The sequence below is a fragment of the Rhinatrema bivittatum genome, chromosome 1 (assembly GCF_901001135.1).
Source record: "Rhinatrema bivittatum chromosome 1, aRhiBiv1.1, whole genome shotgun sequence".
NCBI lineage: Eukaryota > Metazoa > Chordata > Amphibia > Gymnophiona > Rhinatrematidae > Rhinatrema > Rhinatrema bivittatum.
The window spans coordinates 752,570,786-752,587,660 of record NC_042615.1 but is presented as its reverse complement, the minus strand read 5'-3'; the positions used below and the strand labels follow the sequence as shown (position 1 = coordinate 752,587,660).

Sequence of the window (16,875 nt, the reverse complement as noted above, 5' to 3'; positions counted from 1 at the left end):
TGTAAAATGGTAGGGGGAAATTTTCATACTGGCTGCTTAGCTACAAAGCCTGCAGGTACATTTTACCTATGGATTTTGCACCTCTTTTTAAAGTGTACTTTCACTTTCAAAAATTGCCTAAGACAAAAGTACCAACAGACACTTCCACCTCTTTTTCCTGTGGGTACTTTTTCCAACCAAAACAACCCACATACTTTTGAAAATGCATTATTGCAACCCCTGCATCCCTCCCCCATCACAGGAATGCCTCGTAAAATGTGGGTAAAAGTGTGCACATTGTGGAACTATGCCCATGACTTTTGCCCTTATACAGAGTAGACAATTTTCAAAGAACCTATTTCTACATGATTTACACACTGTGATAGTGTGTATCCCACCTTGATAAGGGCTTCGAACATTGCCCTCTGTGAAGGTAATTTTCAGAACTATGTACATGTATAAATCATAGGTTTATGTAGATAAATGGCCTGTTATAAAATTGCAGGGAGAGTTGCGCATGTGTAAAAGCATGCACAGAACCCAATTTTGCGCATACTTTTTATGTGCACAAAAAATAGGCCTCAGAGGTGTGGAGCCGGGATTTTCATGCATACTTTTGATTTTAAAAAAGTATATACATAAATTAACATGCACAAGTATGCACTGCATAAAGCAGGTATAACTGTGCAGGTGAGTTTGTGCGTGCTCTTAGGGATAATTTTCAAAGCAAAGTTATGCATAAATGTTTGCTTGGAAAATTGGCCTAACATGAATTTTTGAAACACATAAGTCATGTAGGTTGTTATAAAATTACCCTCTCTATGTTCTATACAAGTAAGTTGCAGTATAAATAAAAAGAATCATTAAACAGGATTAGGGACACAAGTTGTTAAGGGTTGGAATTTACTGAATAGTGGATTGTGTATGGGGAGATTTGTACGTATCAACGGTCAGATCTGTGACGTTTTCACAGCCCAAAGCTGTTTTGTATGTTTATGTGTCGGGGGACCCTGTGTTTGAAAGAATTTGTGTTGATTGAGCAATGGAGTAGCCGACTTGATGAATAAAAATACCGTTCGTTTAAAATAATTTGGAAGTCTTGGGACTGTTTTCATTTCCCTGCATCTCCTTGGTGACCTAATAATATGTAAAATAAATAAACATGAATGATTAAAAAATTAGTCTATTGAATCTCTATAACAGTAATAACTATTATTATTTGATAAAGTGGGTGTTTTTTGTGAACACTTGTGTGGATATGCTGATAGTCTTCAACAAGTCTATATATTTTATTTTTGCAGTTTTGAATTTGTTCCCTTTGCCATGAAATCAAGACCTGCTAGATTGTTTGAAACTACTGGTTTAAATTATGACTGTGTTCTTTAGTTAGAAAAACAGCATCAATCACTATCTATACTGAATCTCTAATTAGTCAAACATGTTTTGCAAAATTTTTCTCCTAAATTTGTACCAAATGATATGTTCATTTGTAGGTATGCTCCACTTGGCATCCTTTTTCTGATTGCTGGAAAAATCGTTGAGATGGAAGATATGGGTGTTGTTGGTGGACAGCTTGGGATGTATACTGTCACAGTCATCATTGGTTTGCTCATTCATGGTGTATTTGTTCTACCACTTCTTTTCTTCCTGGTAACCCGCAAGAACCCTTGGATTTTTATTGGAGGATTGCTACAAGCTTTGATCACTGCACTGGGGACTTCTTCAAGGTGGGATACATGATCCTTTAAATCAAGCTTTTAGTTGGAGAAAGATATACTACACTTTAAACAATAAGAGGTCCATATTCACAAGCAGTTAGCCAGCTAACTCAGAAGATAGCCAGCTAAATGAAGAGTTGGGCACATATCCGTCTAAATTCAAGCCCGCTAATAAATGGCTAGAATTTAGCCGGCTTCGTTACGGGTGTTCCAGGGGCATTAACTGGCTAACTCCAATATTCAGAGTTAGCCGGATGACTTAGCCAGCTACATCCGTCTGGTCGGGTCAATAAGCTGTCCTAAAATTAGGCGGCTATAGTTAGCCAGCTATATTCAATAGTGCGGTTTCACTAGTGGGATAAGTTTTTCTGGCTAACTTTGCTAGCAGGACTGTGTATGAATATGGACCTCGAAGAGGCCAATATTCAGTACCATTTGTCCTGCTAAGTTAAGACTTAGCGGGCCAATAGTGAGATTTGAAAATCCAGCTATGTTGACTGGTCCCAAGTTAGCCAGATATCTGAATAAAAAGTTATCCAGCTAACTCCAGGACGGGATGGGAGCATTCCAGGGCAGAGCCGGCTATCTGGCTTAAGTCAGCTGGATAAATGCAGATTTTCAGTGTAATCCAAATAACACAGCTGGATAACTTTAGGATAGCTAGCCAGATAAACTTTAAGCTAGCAAGGGATATTTAAGCTATATGAGGATATTTAGTAGCAGGCCTACCCAGCTGAATATCTGTGTATAGTTAGCCAGATAAGTTTATCCAGATATCTTTGCTAGCCAGCCTGCCAGTGGCTGAATATGGACCTTTAAGTATTGCATTATTAGAGATTTTAAAATGCTTTTCTAGGTGTGTGACAGAGTACAGTAAAGAAGTGAAGGGAAATATGGATCCAAGCAAAATAAACTGGATTTCCTATTACATTATGGCAGGAACTTTCTCTTTTAACTCAGTGGTAAGGGTTAAAATTTGAAACCAAACGTTCCCTGTATGTACCGGATCAGTCCAGACTCCTGAGTTTATTCATCCGTGCCAGCAGGTGGAGACAGAGAAAGTAAAACTGACACTGCTTTATATATCCTGATGCCACCTGCAGTCCCTCAGTATTTCTCTGTCTCCAGCAGTGGTGACTGATGCTTAAATCTGCAGTTTGGTCCAGTAATTTTGTCTTTTTGGGTTTTGTTTTTTGGAATTGGTTCTGAGCCTTCCTCCCAGGGGTTGGGGTTTCCTCGAGAGGAACCCCTACCCTGTTTGGTTGAGGTGGACGGGGCTGGGGGTCGGCGGCCCTTTTGTACACCCACTTCCCAGGTAACGGTGAGGTGTACATCTGGTGGTCCAGATCCCACCCTTTCACGTGTTTGGCTCCTTAATTTGTCTTTTTTTCCTCACTTTCCTCTCCTAGTTTAATTTACTTGCTGAATTGAGCTGGACAGCTCTTTTCAGTGCTGGGAGAAGGAACTTGTAGTGAGGCTGCTGTTAGAGCAGTAAAGATTAAAAAAAAAAAAAAGAAAGAAAGGGCAGCAGAGTAGGAACAGGTAGGAGTCGGCTCTCCCCCCCCGATCAGTGGGTACTCAGTGTAATAAGAGACGGTTACGCCTTAGAATTTGCTCGACCCATACACAACCTGTTCCTAGTCTCCCCCTGCGGCTCACTGCAGAATTGCAGGGTGGTCCGGGAGACTTTTCACAGGTTGCAGCTTTTGGGGGCAGTGATTCCGGTGCCTCCGGATGAGCTTCGAACGGGGCGATATTCGATTTACTTTGTGATTCCAAAGAAGGAGGGAGCCTTTTGCCCTATTCTAGATTTGAAGTGAGTGAATGCAGCGTTGAAGGTTCCCCATTTTTTGATGGAAACGACATTCTCAGTAATAGCAGCATTACACACTCAGGAGTTCCTGGCTTTGTTGGATCTGACGGAGGCGTATCTTCACATTCCCATTGCCCAGCACCATCAATGCTACCCTGAGGTTTATGGTTTTGGGGCAGCACTTCCAGTTTCAGGCGCTCCCATTTGGATTGGCCACGGCACCTCGTATCTTTACCAAAGTTATGGTGGTCATGGCAGCGGTCATGGCAGCAGGTCTTCAAGGGTCTTCAAGTGCAAGCGGGACTTCGGACCTTGCAGTCGTTAGGCTGGGTGGTGAATCTAGCCAAGAGCCACCTAATTCCATCCCAAACCCTGGAGTATCTGGGAGCGTTGTTCGACACCATCAAAGGCAGAGTCTTTCTGACAACCGAGAGAGTACACAAGCTACAATCTCAAATTCAGCGATTAGTGCAGTTGCGAGTCCCCAGAGCTTGGGATGTGTTACAGGTCCTCAGTTCCATGACTTCCACCCTGGAGCTGGTGCCGTAGGCTTTTGCTCATATGCGTCCCCTTCAGAGAGCGCTTCTGGCCCAGTGGAGCCCACTGTCGGCAAAGTATCACCAGCCCGTTCCTCTCCCTCTGGTGACCAAGGACAGTCTGTTGTGATAGCTACACACACCCAACTTCCTGCAGGGGGTATCCTTGGAGGTTCTGGATTGGGTGATTCTGACCACAGATGCAAGTCTCTCTGGTTGGGGAGGAGTTTGTCAGAGTCAAGCTGCTCAGGGCACCTGGTCAAATGTAGAGGTATCGTGGTCTATCAATCGCTTGGAAGCCAGAGCGATACGTTTGGCTTTGCTTGCCTTTCAGCCTTTGCTTCAGGGACATTCGGTGCAAGTTCTCTCGGACAATGCGGCAACAGTAGCCTACATAAACAGACAAGGAGGCACCAGGAGCCATGCGCTGTCACTAGAAATTCAGGACTTGATCCTGTGGGCAGAACAGCATTTAGTCCAGATATCGGAGTCTCATATTGCTGGAGACGAGAATGTACAAGTCGATTATCTCAGCCGCACACTCTTAGATCCAGGAGAATGGGAGTTGTCGGACACAGCGATGCAACTCATTTGCGAGAAATGGGGCTGTCCTCGGGTCGATCTGATGGTGACGCATCACAATGCAAAGACTCCTCGGTTCTTCAGCAGACGCAGGGACTACAGCGCCGAGGGTGTAGATGCTCTGGTCCTTCCCTGGCCTCGGGGAGTTCTGCTATATGTATTCCCTCCTTGGCCTCTAGTGGGCAAGATCTTGCAGCGAATAGAGAGACATCCAGGAGAGGTAGTGTTAGTGGCCCCGGAGTGGCCACGCTGTCCTTGGTTCACAGATCTGATAAACCTGGCAGTCGAGGGGCCGTTACGATTCAGTCAGGGTCTACTATGTCAGGGTCCCGTATTTTCTGATCAGGGAGATCGCTTTTGTCTAGCGGCATGGCTTTTGAAAGGAAGTGTTTAAGGTCAAGAGGATATCCGGAACAGGTGATTACTACTCTTCTTCAATCTCAACAGAATCCACCTCAATGGCGTACATCCGAGTCTGGAAGGTTTTTGAGTCCTGGTGTGTGGTGAAGCAGATTCAGGCCTTGCACGCTTTCGTGGCACATGTGTTATCTTTCCTACAGGACGGTTTGGCCAAGGGCCTTACTTTCAACTCTCTTAGAGTTCAGGTGGCAGCTTTGACATCTTTGAGGGGAAACCTGGATGTTTACCGCTTGTCCTCTCATCCTGACGTGGTCCATTTTATTCAAGGTGTCAAAAATTTGCGTCCGCCGGTGAGGAGAGTTTGTCCTCCTTGGAATCTCAGCCTGGTACTTTGAGGTTTGTGTGAGGCTCCTTTTAAACCTATTCACAGGGCTACTCTTAAAAATGTCAATTTGAAGGTGGTCTTCTTGGTAACCTTTGCTCTGCAAGGAGAATTTCAGATTTGCAGGCTTTGTCATGTCATGATCCGTTTCTTAAGATATCGGATGGAGGTTTGTCTTTATGGACAGTTCCATCTTTTCTCCTGAAGGTAGTATTTTCTTTTCATGTTAATCAGTTGGTGGAGCTACCGGCCTTTTCGGATTTGGCAGCATCTGAACCAAACGCTCGTGTGCTTAGGCTGTTGGATGTCTGCCGAGCATTGCTTCGCTATCTTACGGTCACGAATGGATTTAAGCGATCTGACCATCTTTTTGTTTTATGGAGCGGTCCGAAGAAGGGTCTTCAAGCTTCCAAAACCACCATTGCCCAGTGGCTTAAGGAAGCTATTGGATCAGCTTATATTCTCAAAGTTAAACCAGTACCGGAGGGCTTGAGGGCTCATTCCACCCGATCTCAGTTGGCCTCTTGGGCAGAGACTCACTTGGTATCACCACAAGAGATTTGTAGCGCAGTGACTTGGAAGTCACTGCACACTTTTGCAAGACATTATCGCTTGGATGTGGCAGATTCGGAGTCTTGGTCTTTTGGCGAAAGCGTGTTACAATCGGGACTCTCCAGATCCCATCCTGTTTAGGAAGCTTTGGTACATCCCAGGAGTCTGGACTGATCCAGTACATACAGGGAAAGGAGAATTTGGTTCTTACCTGATAATTTTCATTCCTGTAGTACCAAGGATCAGTCCAGAGTCCCGCCCGGATATTGTGGAGGGTAAAGACTCGTCCGCTTAACTGTTGTACATTACAAATATCAGAAGTTTTTTGTTATCAAGTTTATCAAGTTTAGATTCAAATTTATTTTATGATGGTTTGTTTGCATCTAGCTTAGGTACAGATTAATACTGAGGAACTGCAGGTGGCATCAAGATATATAAAGCAGTGTCAGGTACAGTGTCAGGTACAGAGAAGGGTTACCAAAATGATAAGGGGAATGGAACAACTCCCCTATGAGGAAAGACTAAAGAGGTTAGGACTTTTCAGCTTGGAGAAGAGACGACTGAGGGGGGATATGATAGAGGTGTTTAAAATCATGAGAGGTCTAGAACGGGTAGATGTGAATCGGTTATTTACTCTTTCGGATAGTAGAAAGACTAGGGGGCACTCCATGAAGTTAGCATGGGGCACATTTAAAACTAATCGGAGAAAGTTCTTTTTTACTCAACGCACAATTAAACTCTGGAATTTGTTGCCAGAGGATGTGGTTAGTGCAGTTAGTATAGCTGTGTTTAAAAAAGGATTGGATAAGTTCTTGGAGGAGAAGTCCATTACCTGCTATTAAGTTCACTTAGAGAATAGCCACTGCCATTAGCAATGGTTACATGGAATAGACTTAGTTTTTGGGTACTTGCCAGGTTCTTATGGCCTGGATTGGCCACTGTTGGAAACAGGATGCTGGGCTTGATGGACCCTTGGTCTGACCCAGTATGGCATTTTCTTATGTTCTTATGTACTTTCTCTGTCTCTGCCTGCTGGCACGGATGAATAAACCCAAGAGTCTGGACTGACCCTTGGTACTACAGGAACGAAAATTATCAGGTAAGAACCAAATTTTCCTATATCAGAAGCAGCTTTTGAGCTGCCTGGTTAGTAATGAGGGTGATAAGTGAAAGTGGAACCCTCACACAACCCCACAATCCCGAACCCCATCCTAGGTAAACACATAGCATTGGAAAACTAGGGTCTGTTGACAGGATGAACTGGCAAGTGAAGGGTGTTCTCCCACTAGCCACAAAGTTAAGGGAACTGCTCCTAGGGACGGTAACTTTTAAACAGGCACGCAGGCGCACATATGCAAGTATTCGTCAGCCCCTTGTCCAGGGACACGGCTATTTTATAACACACATAAGTATATGCGCGAATGTTATAAAACAGACTGACCGCATACACGTGCGTGCACAATTTTAAGTGAGCGTGCGCTAATGCACACAAATGCCGCTTCCACTGTATAAGTGGGGGGATTTTAATAAACACATGTACCGCCATTTCCAGTTCATTCCCAGTTTGTCCAGGTAAGGGACAGACTTCCAAACCCCCCTATTTAATAGCCTCCTGTTTTCCCTGATAGCCCCTACCTTTAAAACCCCACCAATCTATCTATATTTCTTTATTTTATTACTTACATATCCTCCATAGCAGAAGTAAAGTTACGCGGTAGGGGACCCCAGCACGCACCTGTGTGCGTATTTCATGCATACAAGAGAATTAATTATGCATCAGAAAGTCTAAATTCACCAACAAAATTCAGTTCTTTCCAACATGTAAATTCTATGTGGGAGACACATCCAGATCAGAGACTTTAATCTGTGTCCCAGTATATTTTATACTAATGAGCTATTAATATTCTCTATCAGGCAATAAAATTTTCCAACCTTTGATATCTCTAGCTTGCTTTTCTGGCTAATTGTGCCTTCTCTTTCTCAGGTCTTCTCTGTTCTTTTTTTTTTTTATTTCCACTTGTCTCTTTGGTGTCATCCTTCTTTCTTCTTTGTCTCATTTTTTGAGTGGATATTTTAATACTCTCTCTTCCCTTGATGTTCTCCCTTCCTCATTCCTCCTCCTCTTTCTCCTCTCTCCTCCATTCCTCATTCCCTTTCTCCTTCATTATCTTCCAGTATTCTCCCACTCCCAAATTTGGGATCCTCTCTCATCTCCTTTCTCTCTCTATTTCGGAGTCATTTCCTCATCTTTATCTTCCCAGGTATCTGGTTCTCTCTCTCTTTCAGTATTCCAGGACTTCTTTCCCTTTCCATCACCTTGCCTCTTATCCAAGGGCCTTTCTCCCATGTTCATCTCCCTGAGACCCTAGTCTTCTCATTACCTTCTATCCCCTCCTGGTTTTCCCTCCTTCTCCTTCTTACCAGATCCTCTCTCACTTTCTTTCTCCTCTGCTTCTCCCTGCCCTGATATTGCCCAGTTGTCCTTCCAATCCTCTTCCTGCTCCCCCTCCCCTACCCAGTTGGAGCAGCAGTGCTATATCAGCATCCTATGCCTCCTCCCCCAAGCATTCAACTCCTCTCCCCTTACCCCCTTTCCTTCCCACAAATAAATTCTCAACTGGCATCATCTCTGGGTGACTCCTCACTCTGCTGTCATCTGAGTCTCAAGACTCTGCAGCACAGAATCTAAGGCCTAGGGAAGTGACTCTCCAAGCAAACAGAGCCCTGTACTCCAGGCAGCAGATAGGGAGGGGCTTGAGCAGAAGCTGTTCTCTGCTATTCACTGCTGTGCCAGCTCCCTGCTCTCGCTCTTTCTCTCTGGTCTTCCTCAGCATTGTCTGGTTGCCATGGGGACAGGAGGGCGGGCTGAAGCAATGTGCAAGAGATGGATCATTCTGAGGCTGTCAGGCTGAGCACTGTGGCACAAGAAGAACTCTCTCAAGGCACACCAGTGTGCCCCGGCCTTGCCTTATAAGATAAATAAGTCTGAAATCAACTTATGTGAGTTTTCAGTTGATCATATTTATAACCTATATGATTATCTTTTCAGTTCTGCAACCCTTCCTATTACATTTAAATGCTTGGAAGAGAATAATGGAGTGGATAAACGTGTTACTAGATTTGTGCTGCCAGTTGGTGCCACAATTAATATGGATGGTACTGCTTTGTATGAAGCGTTGGCTGCAATATTCATTGCACAAGTCAACAACTTTGACCTAAATTTTGGACAGATCATCACAATAAGGTAAGAAACTTACTCTTTGAAACCATTACCAAAATATTATAATATAATTTTTTTCCCTTAATATGTAAAGTTTGGATATTAGTGAATTATGAGGGCAGTTTTTGTGGGGATTGTGTTATCATCCATGTGGATGATGATTAATTCAATTCATTACTTTGAATCATGGGTGATATGCGGGGCTGGCTGGAAATAGAAAGAACTGTCGAGTCAAGAGAGTTTTAGAATTTGTGTGAGGGAGGGAAATTTTATTGAAAAATGTGATGAAAGATAATACCTGTTTTAAATATAGCTATCTGAATGCTAGATCAGTTAGAGGAAAGGATAGTTTTGTAATTAACATAATTAACCAATATAGGCTTGATGTATTAATGATTACTGAATAACCCAGTACTCTTCACTAATTATTAAACCTTATCGACGCTGCACAACTGTAGATACTAGAAAATGACCATCATAATAGGCTTCCTCGTAAGGGCTTTCGCCTAATTCAACTCGGCCTTATGTGTAATCATAGGTCATTATTATTCAATCTCAAAAAAGGTTACGTATTGAGATACGTAAAGGAAAAAAAAAATTTTGAGTTTTTTCTTTGCAATTAAAATGTGAAGTCATTGGCTGTTTCTGCCTTCAAAAAAATCACTTATATATTATCACTTATAAAAAAATCCATCATTTGGAACATTCCAACTTATCTTAAGATGCGTCACTATTTCAGTCCAAAGCCATAACGATGTTCTCAGTGCTGATGACCCGACACGGAGCCGTGTTTCGGACTGCTACTGCCATCTACCAGTCCTTCTTCAAGGGTAATACTTCTGCGTCGAAACAAATATTCATACTCAATTTTGCTAGTAAATCATGCATCTTAACCGACATTTAAAGTGGACAATAGTTCAAACAGAGCTAGCCATATACCTAAAAGTACTCACAGGTTTGTCGAACGTTTTCAAAAATGGCGCTTTAGCGTTTTCCAAATCATTTCCGGTACATACTCGGAACCCTCATTTAAATGGAAAAACTGACGTAATGAGACTCCTCCTACCTGTCAAAACCCAGGCTCAACTTTCAAATCAGGTGAGTGTATACCATTCAATGGAAGCGTTGAGTCCCGCCGGGGTGACAGTGTTCAATCTAAATATCCACTGTTGTTCTTTGATGTTAAGAACTTTGTTAATATCTCCTCCACGGGGATGAGGTGGAATTTTTTCTAAAATTCTCCAACGCAATGTGTTAAACGTATGCTGGAACTCTTTGCAATGCATTGCTACAGGAGCTGTCAGTTTCTCCGTAGTGATACAGCTGCGATGCTCTATTAGGCGTGTACGAATCATCCTCTTTGTTCTACCCACATAGCAGAGTCTACACGGGCATTCGATGAGATAGACAACGTGAGTAGACCGACAATCTGTGTAATGATGAGCAGTGTGCTTAAACCCTTTAGCATCTGTCCAGGTCTCACCAGTGATAGCTTGGGTACACACTGAACATCCGGTGCACGGCCAAGTACCATGTGGTAAAGTATCTTCAGATGGTTCGTATAAAAACGACTGCATCACTGTATCTCCGATATTTCGTCCACAACTGTAGGCAATAATAGGACAGTTTTCAAACAGATTATTATGTGGACGCAGAACAGCCCAATGTTGTTTTATAGAACGTGCAATGGCTCCTGCTCTATTGGAAAACGGGATTGTACAAACTAAAGGAGATTGATTTTCACTGGATTTGTCCAATAGTAGCCAGCAATGTTCTGCATTAGTAGCTCTTTTCCATGCTTTCTTGATATATCGAATCGGATACCCACGTTGTAACAGTCTCTTTGCTAATCTCTCCGCTTGTAATTGGAACTGATCTGGAGTACTGCATAATCGTTTGAGCCGTAAAAACTGTCCGAAAGGGTATTGCGTTCACAAAGTTTACGAAAAATCATAGTAGCTAATTTGTTTCCATTCTTTGAAATATGGATATCTAAAAAATCAATCTGTGCATGATGATATGTCATCATGAACCGTAAGTACCTATCCAATGTGTTTATCCAACTATGAAATTGAATTAGTGTATCTTGATTACCGTGCCACAAAAAGAACACGTCATCAATATATCTAGTCCAATGCGTTACATTTTGAAATTCCATGGCATCATACAAGTATGATTCCTCAAACTGTGCTACGTACAGATTTGCTAAACTGGGGGCCATGGTGGCCCCCATAGCAGTTCCATGTATCTGCTTATACCACGTTTGTTGAAACATAAAAAAGTTGTTACACAGGGCTATCTCTGTCAATTGCATTAAAAACGCAGTGGGAATACGATGTGGCCGTACCCGTTTATTTAAAGTGATCTCGATGATGTTAAGAGCCTCCCGTTGAGGGATGCTCGTGTACAATGCCTGGATATCCATTGTGACTAATAATGTGTCTTGCACGTTGTCCATTTCATCCAATTTCCCCAGCATGTGTTTTGTATCCTTGCAAAAAGATCTAGATTGAGACACAAACGGCTGTAGCACTACGTCGACGAATGTGGATAATTCCAGCTTCCACCCTCATCATTTGTTAAAAAATTTGCCGATCGGACAGTTTTTACGGCTCAAACGATTATGCAGTACTCCAGATCAGTTCCAATTACAAGCGGAGAGATTAGCAAAGAGACTGTTACAACGTGGGTATCCGATTCGATATATCAAGAAAGCATGGAAAAGAGCTACTAATGCAGAACGTTGCTGGCTACTATTGGACAAATCCAGTGAAAATCAATCTCCTTTAGTTTGTACAATCCCGTTTTCCGATAGAGCAGGAGCCATTGCACGTTCTATAAAACAACATTGGGCTGTTCTGCGTCCACATAATAATCTGTTTGAAAACTGTCCTATTATTGCCTACAGTCATGGACGAAATATCGGAGATACAGTGATGCAGTCGTTTTTATACGAACCATCTGAAGATACTTTACCACATGGTACTTGGCCGTGCACCAGATGTTCGGTGTATACCCAAGCTATCACTGGTGAGACCTGGACAGATGCTAAAGGGTTTAAGCACACTGCTCATCATTACACAGATTGTCGGTCTACTCACGTTGTCTATCTCATCGAATGCCCGTGTAGACTCTGCTATGTGGGTAGAACAAAGAGGATGATTCGTACACGCCTAATAGAGCATCGCAGCTGTATCACTACGGAGAAACTGACACCTCCTGTAGCAATGCATTACAAAGAGTTCCAGCATACGTTTAACACATTGCGTTAGAGAATTTTAGAAAAAATTCCACCTCATCCCCGTGGAGGAGATATTAACAAAGTTCTTAACATCAAAGAACAACAGTGGATATTTAGATTGAACACTGTCACCCCGGCGGGACTCAACGCTTCCATTGAATGGTATACACTCACCTGATTTGAAAGTTGAGCCTGGGTTTTGACAGGTAGGAGGAGTCTCATTACGTCAGTTTTTCCATTTAAATGAGGGTTCCGGGTATGTACCGGAAATGATTTGGAAAACGCTAAAGCGCCATTTTTTAAAACGTTCGACAAACCTGTGAGTACTTTTAGGTATATGGCTAGCTCTGTTTGAACTATTGTCCACTTTAAATGTCGGTTAAGATGCATGATTTACTAGCAAAATTGAGTATGAATATTTGTTTCGACGCAGAAGTATTACCCTTGAAGAAGGACTGGTAGATGGCAGTAGCAGTCCGAAACACGGCTCCGTGTCGGGTCATCAGCACTGAGAACATCGTTATGGCTTTGGACTGAAATAGTGAAGCATCTTAAGATAAGTTGGAATGTTCCAAGTGATGGATTTTTTATAAGTGATAATATATAAGTGATTTTTTTGAAGGCAGAAACAGCCAATGACTTCACATTTTAATTGCAAAGAAAAAACTCAAAAAAATGTTTTCCTTTACGTATCTCAATAGTGAGAACCTTTTTTGAGATTGAATAATAATGACCTATGATTACACATAAGGCTGAGTTGAATTAGGCGAAAGCCCTTAGGAGGAAGCCTATTATGATGGTCATTTTCTAGTATCTACAGTTGTGCAGCGTCGATAAGGTTTAATAATTAGAGAAGAGTACTGGGTTATTTTTTTAACTTTGGTTATTCCCAACACTTTTCCCTAAGATTGTTAAGTCCTTCTCTATAAAATGTAATGATTACTGAGACATAGTTGAAGTCTCATGATATATATTATTTAAATCAGCTATGAACATGAACGCCCAGTAAAAAGAGAGGGAGGTATCCTTATTATTTATAAGGCAGCAATTAAGGTAGAATGTCAGGGGCATTGGTAGTAAGAATATTGAGTTGGACGTTGTGTATCCTATATAATCCACCAGGACAATCTGTGAATCAGCTACAGACTCTGGGTGATTTTTTACTTTCCATCCATCTAAAACAGCGCTTCTCAACCGGTGTGTCGCGTCTCCTGGTGTCCCACTGCCCCGTTGTACTTTCCTTCTCCCTTTTTCCAGCTCCTGCGGGCCAATTGGAAGCCTCCTTTCTTCCTACCCCCACTGCCCAATGGAAAGCCTCCTTCATTCTGCCTGCCCCCGCGCAGGCCAATCGGAAGCCTCCTTCCTTCTACCTGCCAGTGGGAGTAGGAAGAAGGGAGGAAGCCTTTGATTGGCCGGTGAGGCAGGCATCGCATAGCCCGGGGGTGGGGTGGGAGGAATAGCAGTGTTGAACTCCGACGAAGCAAGGCCACCACGAGAGCCCATTCCCGTGGCGGTGAAGAGGAAAACCTTACCCCGATGAAGCAAGGCCGCCATGGGAGCCCATTCCCATGGCGGTGAAGAAGAAAACTCGACCCCAACCAAGTAAGGCCGCCACAGGAGCCCATCCCCATGGCGGCGAAGAGGAAACCTGACCCCTGACTGAGGCCACCACAGGAGCCCATCCCCCGTGGCGGCGAAGAGGAAACCCGACCCCGACTGAGGCCACCACGGGAGCCCATCTCCGTGGCAGCGAAGAGGAAACCCGACTCCGACCGAGGCCACTACAGGAGTCCATTCCCATGGCGGCGAAAAAAGAAGGCCCACCAGAGTAAAGCCACGTCGGAAATGGAGCCCATCCCTGCAGTGAAGGAAGAAGAAGTTTTTGGTGAGAGCTTGTGTGTCTGTGTGTGAATGAGTGCCTGGGTGAGAGCTTGTGTGTCTGTGTGTGAATGAGTGCCTGGGTGAGAGCTTGTGTCTGTGGGTGTGAATGGATGCATGAGTGAGAGCTTGTGTGAATGGGTGCTTGGGTGAGAGCTTGTGTGTGTGGGTGTGAATGGAAGCCTGGGTGAGAGCTGATGTGAATGGGTGCTTGGGTGAGAGCTTGTGCATGTGAGTGTGAATGGAAGCCTGGGTGAGAGCTTGTGGGTGTGAATCGGTGCCTGGGTGAGAGCTGGTATGAATGGGTGCGAGAGCATTTGTGTGTGATTGAGAGCTTGTATATAAGAGACCATGAGTGTGATTGAGAGAGACTTGTCAGGGAGGTGATGTGTTTCTGTGTGAGAGAGAGATTGGTCAGGAAGATGACTAATGTGCGTATGTGAGAGAGAGACTTATCAGGAAGATGACTGGTGTGAGAGAGACCGAGACTGGTCGTGGGGTCTAATTGGGGGGGATATGTGTGTGAGTGACTGGTTGTGGGCACTAAGGAAGAGGACTGTGAGGACAGAGTTTCAGCAGCCCTTGCTGTTTCTGTTGAGTGTTATTGGCCTGGAAGGCTGCCCAAAATCGGCAGCCTTGCGCGCGCTGATCCAGGATTTTAGAGGATACACGCGGCTATGCGCGTATCTTATAAAATCCAGCGTACTTTTGTTTGCGCCTGCTGCACAAACAAAAGTACGCGATCGCGCAGTTTTTAAAAATATACCCCTTTATGTTTTATGTTAAAGGCAGGTTTATTTAGAACTGTGGCTCAAGCCTTGGTATTAAGCCACTTAGACTATTGTTGTATATTACTGGTTGGCTTACCGAGTACTTTATTATGGACCTTATAGTTGATACAGCAGTGAAATACGGTTATGAAATCTCTCCATTGGCTTCCAGTTAAACGGAGGTCTCAATTTAGAATATTAGTGGTGATCCATAAATTGCTATATTCAAATAATCATTGTGTGGTAACCAGTACTTTTGTATGGTACACTCCATCACGTATGTTATGATCTTTGGGAGCAAAGTTATTGGCTTTACCTGCCTTGGGGAATTTTAGGTTGCAGAAGACCTGGGAAAGGGCGTTGACTTATGTAGGACCTAAACTACGTAATGCACTTCCACTAAGGCTTAAAGGGAAAGATATTAAACTTTTTAGAAAAAGTTTAAAGGCATAGTTGTTCAAGAAAGTGTATCCATGATTTTAAAATGGTGATCATTTTATGTTTTTAATGGTTTTGTATGATGTGTTTTATGATTTTATTAATATTTGCTTATTGTGATCCATGCTGAACTTTTGTTGTGGAAGTAGCAGAATGCAAGTTTATGTAAATAAATACATACATACATACATATTTCATTTAATAGTACTTTTAGTAAAATTAAGAAATGATTGTAGGATTAAGTCTACTTAGTACAGATTTCTTTGTTTTAGAGATCCTATAGCACAAAAAAATTAAACTGCATATTCAGTGTAATTTCTGTGCTTTAAAGTACCATCTATCTAGACTGAAACTGCACTATGGATAAATCTGAGAAATATATTTATTCCAATTCATTTTATGTCCATGATAATAGTAGTAACTGAAATTTAAAATCAATGAATACTGTGCATTTTCAAAAGCATGCAATGTTTGAAAAACTTTACATTCAACTGTATTCAGTCAAAATAATTTCTTATCCTTGTGCAGATTCAAACCAAATTCAGTATTGCACCTTCCCAACTAAGGGGCTAATTTTCAAAACAATTAATGTGCATAACAGCAGCATATAATTGAAGCAATTTTCAAGAACCCATTTACATACATAAAGGGAAATTTTAATTCCCGTGCACTGGCATCCATGTGGCACAGTTCCTGGTGCGCGCACATGGACACGCTGATTTTATAGCTTGCGCATGCTGACGCATGCATGTTATAAATCCACTATCTGCACGCACATACGTGCCCAATTTTATATCGAACACACATAAGGGTGGGTTTTCGGTAAATATGTGTGGTGACATGATAGGCCCTTTCCACTGTTCCCTCCCATTCCGCTCCAATAAAGGAGCAGACTGGGAGGATACTTCCTAAACCGCCTGGCTAACCTACCTCCCTTTTCCCCTATCCGCCCTAGCCCCTAAAACCCCACTAACTACCTTTTTTTTTTATTTAAATACTTACCTGCTCTCCAGAGCAGCAGTAACTTGGATGGGTCAGTTGGCTGCCGGCACGCACTTCATCGGGACAGTGCCTAATGGTGCAGTCCCGGCCCGCCCACACCAGCCCATGCCCCGCCCAGATCCTGCCCCCGGTCCGCTCCTTTTTCTGCACGCATATCTTTGGCGTATACCAGGAGATACATGCATGGCTACAGGCATTAGAAAATCCCTGTGGTGCGCGAAAGGCCCGGCCACATGCATATGTTCTGGTTTTAACGTGTGCCTGGCTTTTAAAATCAGCCGATTAAAATCTAGTTTTAAGCATGTAAGTCCTGTTGAAAATTAGCCTCTAAGTGTATGATAAATAAATTTAATGAGATTTTGCTTTTTGAAAACTTTTACCTTAAGATCACAAAAGTGAAGATT

General features: G+C 43.0%; 1 protein-coding gene across 4 annotated transcripts in view; it reads left to right on the top strand.

Moving 5' to 3' along the window:
- Positions 1 to 16,875, top strand: part of SLC1A3 (solute carrier family 1 member 3) — a 326,416-nt gene that overhangs the window by 285,303 nt on the left and 24,238 nt on the right. For all 4 annotated transcript variants that reach the window (XM_029578718.1, XM_029578735.1, XM_029578727.1 and 1 more), the window contains 2 exons: positions 1,473 to 1,706; positions 8,972 to 9,166. In XM_029578718.1, the coding sequence (XP_029434578.1) occupies positions 1,473 to 1,706; positions 8,972 to 9,166 (429 nt within the window). The remainder of the gene's footprint in view (positions 1 to 1,472; positions 1,707 to 8,971; positions 9,167 to 16,875) is intronic.